The 6,819-nt window shown below is 33.8% G+C and overlaps 1 protein-coding gene across 2 annotated transcripts in view; it reads left to right on the top strand.

Moving 5' to 3' along the window:
• Nucleotides 1-6,819, top strand: part of dos (daughter of sevenless) — a 352,985-nt gene that overhangs the window by 152,807 nt on the left and 193,359 nt on the right. For both annotated transcript variants that reach the window (XM_017609168.1, XM_017609167.1), the window contains exon 3: nt 2,413-2,900. In XM_017609168.1, the coding sequence (XP_017464657.1) occupies nt 2,413-2,900 (488 nt within the window). The remainder of the gene's footprint in view (nt 1-2,412; nt 2,901-6,819) is intronic.

Here is a 6,819-nt window from a genome sequence, read left to right as displayed (position 1 = left end):
ACGCAAAAATTGTTGCCCATTATGATAAAGTTTCCTTGCTGGAATTTTTTTGAGGTTGCCCGATCAGAGCCAAAAGTTTTTCCCAATTGGGCTCTAATTTTGGCCCAATTGGGGCCCAATTAGCGATTTGCCCAATCTACCGAAGATTTCCCCAACCAGTGCTCACAATTTGCTCAAAGTGAACATGCATACGCAATTAAAACATTTTTATCGATAAATCACACATACACACATCAAAATTCAAAAAAGGCAACATCAAATGTGTATATATGGAATCAGGGAAAGCTAAATCGTGGACATTCTTAATCGAATATACTCCATCTCTTGAGCAGAAAAAAGGCATTTTCCATAAAATCCGTTCCCTGGTTATGTGACTTTGCGTGAAAATAATACGACTTGCCTTTTTTTCCGTTTTGGTTTTTTATGAATTTAAAAAATAAAAAAATTTAATATTTTAGGCAAAAAATATTTTTTTTCTTCATACATTTATTTTTACCGGCAAAACTGTTGATTATATAGAAAAACGTTATATGAACAGATTAAAGGAATTGAAATTTTTAATTTATTATTTTTAAATTTGTTTGAGCAAAATCGGACTAGTGGTTCTCGAGTTATGTCAAAAAAAAGACCACCAAAGGTGACGATTTCCCCTATATGATAGTTACTAACTTCAAATCGATATATCTCGATTCCTAGACGTGACCCAGCGAAACGCCGGGACACGTATGTATAACTTCTTTTTTACCGATATAACTTTCCCCGGTAGTTTGAACCCTTCCCGATCACTGATCCCTACCATTTGTCTCACAGTGTTATTAATCATTATTTAACAGGTCTGTTTCAGACCGACTACCCAACACCAGTGTCAGTGCGGCACGGAAACTTGTCCTTGCCTACTGGATCGTAATTACTTAAATACAGAGAAGCGAAGGCAGTGCGGTTCTGGAACTCGTCCTTTCAGACCGCCTGCTCAGCACGTTGTCCAGCGATCCTGCCGCTCGGAATCTTGTCCATTCATACAGCCGCAACAACTGCAATAAATATGTGTGTAAAAAAATACAAATTTTCTAGTCATTGCCGCAGAAATTTAAAATTTAATGGTAGTTTGTAAGATTTGAAAACTTATTTTTAGTTTCGAATGAAAGATTCAATAAATAAATACATATTATACAAAAACAAAAAAAAAATCATTAAGTTTAATAAAATAGTACATACTTGAGACTTATAAATAGTATAGTCGCATCTAATCGGTCCGGTGATTTGTGCTAAACTGTCCAGTACGGTCTTTTTGTCGGTGCGTTAATCCCGTTATTCTTTTCGGCGTTGGTTCAGTTTTCGTTCAGTGGCAGGGTCGCATTCCCACATACATTAGTTCGACGAACGAAAGAAAAGCCAACTTTGCGCTTGTGCTAAATCTACCACATTGCCTTAAAGGTCAAAATTTCTATGTTACATTGTGGACTGGTTTATAAAGAGTATTTTGAATTTATGTGTGATAAGGTTTCACGATTTTTTTTTTTTTGTATTTTTGTCGTCGTAATTAGTCACTTTGTCCTTATGTGCGACACAGCAAATAAAAGGTACACCCCTTAAATTTAGCGAAGTGGAATTACGACTTCGACAATATTCGATATCTCGATTCTATCGAATATGGAGCATGGTGTCAAGCATAGAGGGGTTCTGTCACCTTTGGTTTTTTTGCTAGAGCTTCTTAAATATTGAAAAAAAAAACGCAGCTTTTTGACACATTTACCTAATTTTTCTGAAAATCTGGGCTGATGGAAACTTTGTACCTACGGACTTGCAATCAACACAAAAAAGTCTATCAAAAACAGCTTTAACATTTGCCGCACCACATTTTTTTTACAAATTTTTGTTGGCCTGTGTTATATAATTCTCGATAATTCCGTACCTACTCGATTAATATTTCCTCCATATAAAACTTGCAATAGAACAACGTTAGCTCGTCAGCGAAACACAGAAAATCGTTGTCGGCTTATATAAAAAACTCGGAACGAACACTGAAGTAGCACTGACGATGAAAAGCGGAACTGTGCAGGACATGTCTGAAGAACTCCATTTGAGACTGAGGCAACGGTATTTTATTTTTCACTGACACTGATGTGTGTGGAAATACCTTAATGCTGAAGAATGTCAGATTATTCGATGCAAGGTTCAGACCGCCAAATGGAATTAGTTTGGCGAATTGTAAAGACTTGTTTAGTAACCCTCGTATACACTATGCTAATTTAAATAGAGTCAAAATGTGGTCATGGTCACTTCAAGTGTCAAATCCGGTATAATAAACTAAATTTAACATTTTTATGCAGTTAAAAAAAGTTAAAGCACAGTTTTGCAAAAATTTCTTAACACATCAATAATGGAAATCATACCTTTTTTATTTCATTCTAGGGGGCGGTTTATCCAACAATAAGAATATATGTTTAGAAACCTTTGACGATAAGACACAAGCAGTAGCCAACAACCGTACGGGCGGCGATGCGCAATTAGTTACTATACCGTTTTCACTTCATTGCAACAATGTATATCAAAATAGCGATTCGACGTACGTAAATGCAGAAAATACCAGCAAAGGTTTCAGCTCACTTCCACGCCATTTTAAAAATACTCGCGATACATCTGTAGAACGAACATTAAGAGATGTAACGCCCGGCATTGTTGAGAAAATTTATTTAAATACGTCTGTATTGCCTGATTTAAAGGAAAATACCCTAGACATCTTACATCCACCATCGCGAAAAGTGCCCGAACATTTAATACTACTTAACTCACCTTTATTGGAATCTTTCACACTTAGTGTTCAACCATCCCCTTCGCCGAGCACCTCATCTGGTCCTTATATTCCCATAAGCGAATGCTTCACAGGAGCGCCTAAATACGTAAGTATAATTTAAAAATTGCCTTAACCCGTTTCATCCCAGAACAACAATTTTAAATTTTTTTATTAAAACGTAGTAGAAGAGCTAGTTTAGGCCTAAAACTATGACAAAGTGATACAAAAATGTGTTCTATTGGTTTTACTAGGATGGGCCGTTGCGAAAACCTTGCCTGAGGTAATGTACTCATAAAGTTTGAAAAACACTTATATTTTATTTATAAAAATACGAAATTTCTTTTATGTTAAATGAATAATTAAATTAATTCAATATGTAACAAGTAATAAATTTGCATCTTGTTTTGTGATATTTTTCAAAATATGTGGCATTTAATGCAAGATTGCATCTTTGACATTAATAAACGGTCTGTGAACAGATACATATATGTACGTCAGGTCTCTTCACTCACCTTAAAACACAATTGAAAAGTGAATTAATGTCAGTGACATTAATACACAATCCAAAAGTGAAATAATGTCAATTCACTCACCGTCTAAAAGTGAAGTATGTAATGTTATAAAAATAATTTTTGTTATTTAGACTTAATTCGCAAAATGTGTGTTAATTTCATCGAAAATATTAATCACCAGGGAACGGATTTTTAGGACCTAAAAACCTATAAAAAAGGCAAAGAACGAAATAGGCTGGAAAAGGCAAAATAAAATAGCGAAAAAGGCAGGAAAAGGCAATAGGTATTGCAAAAAAGGCAAAAAAAGGCAAAACAAAATAGCGAAAAAGGCAGGAAAAGGCACTAGGTATTGCAAAATAAAATTATAGTTTAAAAAACTAAAACCTCCCTATTATAATTGCCATTCGTACTGTCAACAGGTATGTAACTTGAGAATAGAAATCGCTGCATCTTTTAGGCGCATCAATATTACATAGTTACATCCCGAGCTAATAAAAGGAAGGTAAAAAGCAAAATAAGGCACTGAAAAAATACAGAAAATACGAAGAACAATGAAAAAATACATTTGTTTTAGAAATGTTTATATTACAAGTAAAAAGAGAAAAACTATGAACTAGTTTCATTATATGAAAAATTTGTACTTTGAATCTTTGACTATTTTATCCTTTCGAGTTTCTAACTCATAAAACTTTAATCTGTATAGTTGTAGTAACATTGAACCACAAGATGCATTTTGAAGTTTTCTGGCAGCATTTTCATTCGATTTTCGCGAAGAAAAGCCTTGAATGTACTAAATGTGCGCTCGACGTAAGTTGATACAAGTGGAGCCCAATTTAAATATAGAACGTTTGAAACGTTCATATTATCAGGAATAAGGGCGTTTTCCTCGCCCTTTACAATTTTATCTACACCCGTTATTGTCTCCAAGCCTACGTTAGCTGAGAAAACGGCTTTGAATTCTTCTAACACCCATTTGGCAAGAGGTCCCTGCGCTTCTATAAGCCGCATAGGCATGTGTATAGTTTTTTAATCTTAAAAAAAAATTGGTAATGCTATAATCACTTTTCTAAAGGTAGAAAAGGCAAAAAAAGGCAAATATCTTAAAAAAGGCAAAAAAAGGCAAATATCTTGAAAATGGCAAAAAAAAGGCCACATCAAATGTGTATATATAGAATCAGGGAAAGCTTAATCGTGGACATTCTTAATCGAATATACTCTATCTCTTTAGCAGAAAAAAGGCAATTTCCATAAAATCCGTTCCCTGTTAATCACCCTCCAAACCTATAAAAATAATTTTTGTTATTTAGACTTAATTCACAAAATGTAAATGTGTTAATTTTATCGAAAATATTAATCACCCTCCAAACCTACATCTAAAAACAAAGACGTTAATACGTCAATTAATGGCAACAATAATAATAAGCACGTGGGGAAATTTCTTTCTTGTTTAAATTTAAGTATAAATTACTCAACAATTCTACAATTTGATAATGCTACACCTAATTGACTATTATATTAGTTATTACCAAATACGAAAAATATATGAAAAAAATTTGATTTATTTCTTCTGTCACGGGTGGGACAAAAAAAAAGAACTTGCTTTTTGGAACAGATATATTTTACTGAAACTCGGCGAATTTATTTCACTTTTCTGTGTGAACTTGATGTCTTATAATAAAACAAAGAACTAGGAACACAAACAAACCAAAAACTACAAACAAATGATGGTTTTATTATACAAAAGTTACGGAATTCCTCTGTCACGGGTGGGACAACGTTTGTCACGTTAAAAGCTAACATCCGCGGATGCTGATGCGAATGCGGATGTCAAGTATTTTGAAGAAATAATTTAGGTGAGTAAATTAGGTGATTTAATACTAATAATAATAGATTGGCGCTTACACATATGTTAGCGTTTGGCCGAGCTGTCGGCTGCTGTGGTGTAGTGGTAAGCAGTGCGCGCTTCAACTCCGCAACGCCTGGGTTCAAGCCCTGGTCAAAGCGACATCGCAAAAAAATGTAGAAAAGAGGTTTTTTCTTAACAGCGGTCGTCCCTCGGCAGGCAGTTGCAAACCTCCGAGTGTATTTCTGCCATGAAAAAAAGCTTCTCATACAAATTCAATCGCCGTTCGGAGTCGCGCACACCACAGATTGGAGGAGAAGCTCGGCCAAGTTAGGTGATTTAGGTAAATAAAAAATGGAAAGGTTAGAAATTTTTATATATCTTTTGCTTGAATTTAAAAATTGGAACATTTGGGAGATTCACAACGGCGTCGTAAGTATTGTATTGTTGTATGTCGTAAACTTTAAAAGCATAAATAAATGTTTAGAGAACTTGAAACTACTACCAACTATTTTTTAACACTGTGGAAATTCAAAATATGACTTTGATGGTACTTTGCGAACCTGCTTAATATATTTTTAAGGCGTTTAAAGTTTACAACATACAACAATATGACACTTACGACAACGTTGTGAATACCCCAATTGTATTTAATAAAAACTTTTTATTAAACAGTAATATTGTTGCCGTTTCGGGTTACAGTCTGTTTCTTAAAGGGTCGTAAATCAAATCTGCGCCACTAAATAACTACTCGCTCGAGGCGACAAACTTGAAAAACTTGAAGCTTGACAAAATTGTAAATTCTTTTCGATTGACGCTGCACCAGTTGAGAGGACTTTCATTTATATTAAGTTTTTTATTGCGGTGCAATAATTCCCATTTGAGAAATGCATCGGGACTGCAAATATCAGATGTATCCTCCTGACTTTCATCTTCACAATTTAGCATCGTTATTTAAACACTGCTGTTTTCCTAAAATTCTTCATTCTCTTTCTTTTGGTTCTTTCTGAATTTGGAGAGCCTGTAACGTCATCAGCGTTTTTCGATTTAGTTTTTGTAATTCATTTTTAATCCTTTCTTCTGTGACTGGCCAGATATACGTTTTATCAATGCACTTGCACAATATTCCAGGGACTGAAAGTAACAATTATTTTTTTACGAGTTAAACTTGACCAAATATATTTTATTCCGAAATAAAAGTCCTTTCCGGATAATAAACAAACCACTTATCCAAATTAAACAAATTTCGTATCATATGAAAGAGGACTGAAATAGCTTTTAAACAGAAATAACGAACGAATGTGACCACCTCTATTTATATTTTTGTAATAATTTATGTAACGCAAAAGAAATTCATATACCTGACCCAAGGTTTGTTCTATTAACATTAACATATTTTATTGAAATATTGTTCTATGGGTGGCTTTTCTCGTTTAGACATATCAGTTTTAAAGCTATTTATGTCCTCTTTCATTTGATACCAAACTTGTTTAATTTGGATAAGCGGTTTGTTTATTATCCGGAAAGGAATTTTATTTCGGAATAAAAAAAATATTTGGCCAAGTCTAACTCATAATAAATAATATAAAAAAAACTTTTTAATATACAACGCTTTTATAAATGGACTAAAAAGTAGAAAATAATATTTCTCAGTCCCATAGAATTTGTTT

Source organism: Rhagoletis zephyria, unplaced genomic scaffold, assembly GCF_001687245.7.
Source record: "Rhagoletis zephyria isolate East Lansing unplaced genomic scaffold, Rhagoletis_zephyria_1.1 Rzeph_scaffold_00197, whole genome shotgun sequence".
In the NCBI taxonomy this organism is placed as follows: domain Eukaryota; kingdom Metazoa; phylum Arthropoda; class Insecta; order Diptera; family Tephritidae; genus Rhagoletis; species Rhagoletis zephyria.
Note: the sequence above shows the minus strand (reverse complement) of the source record. Positions and strands in the feature narration are given on the sequence as shown.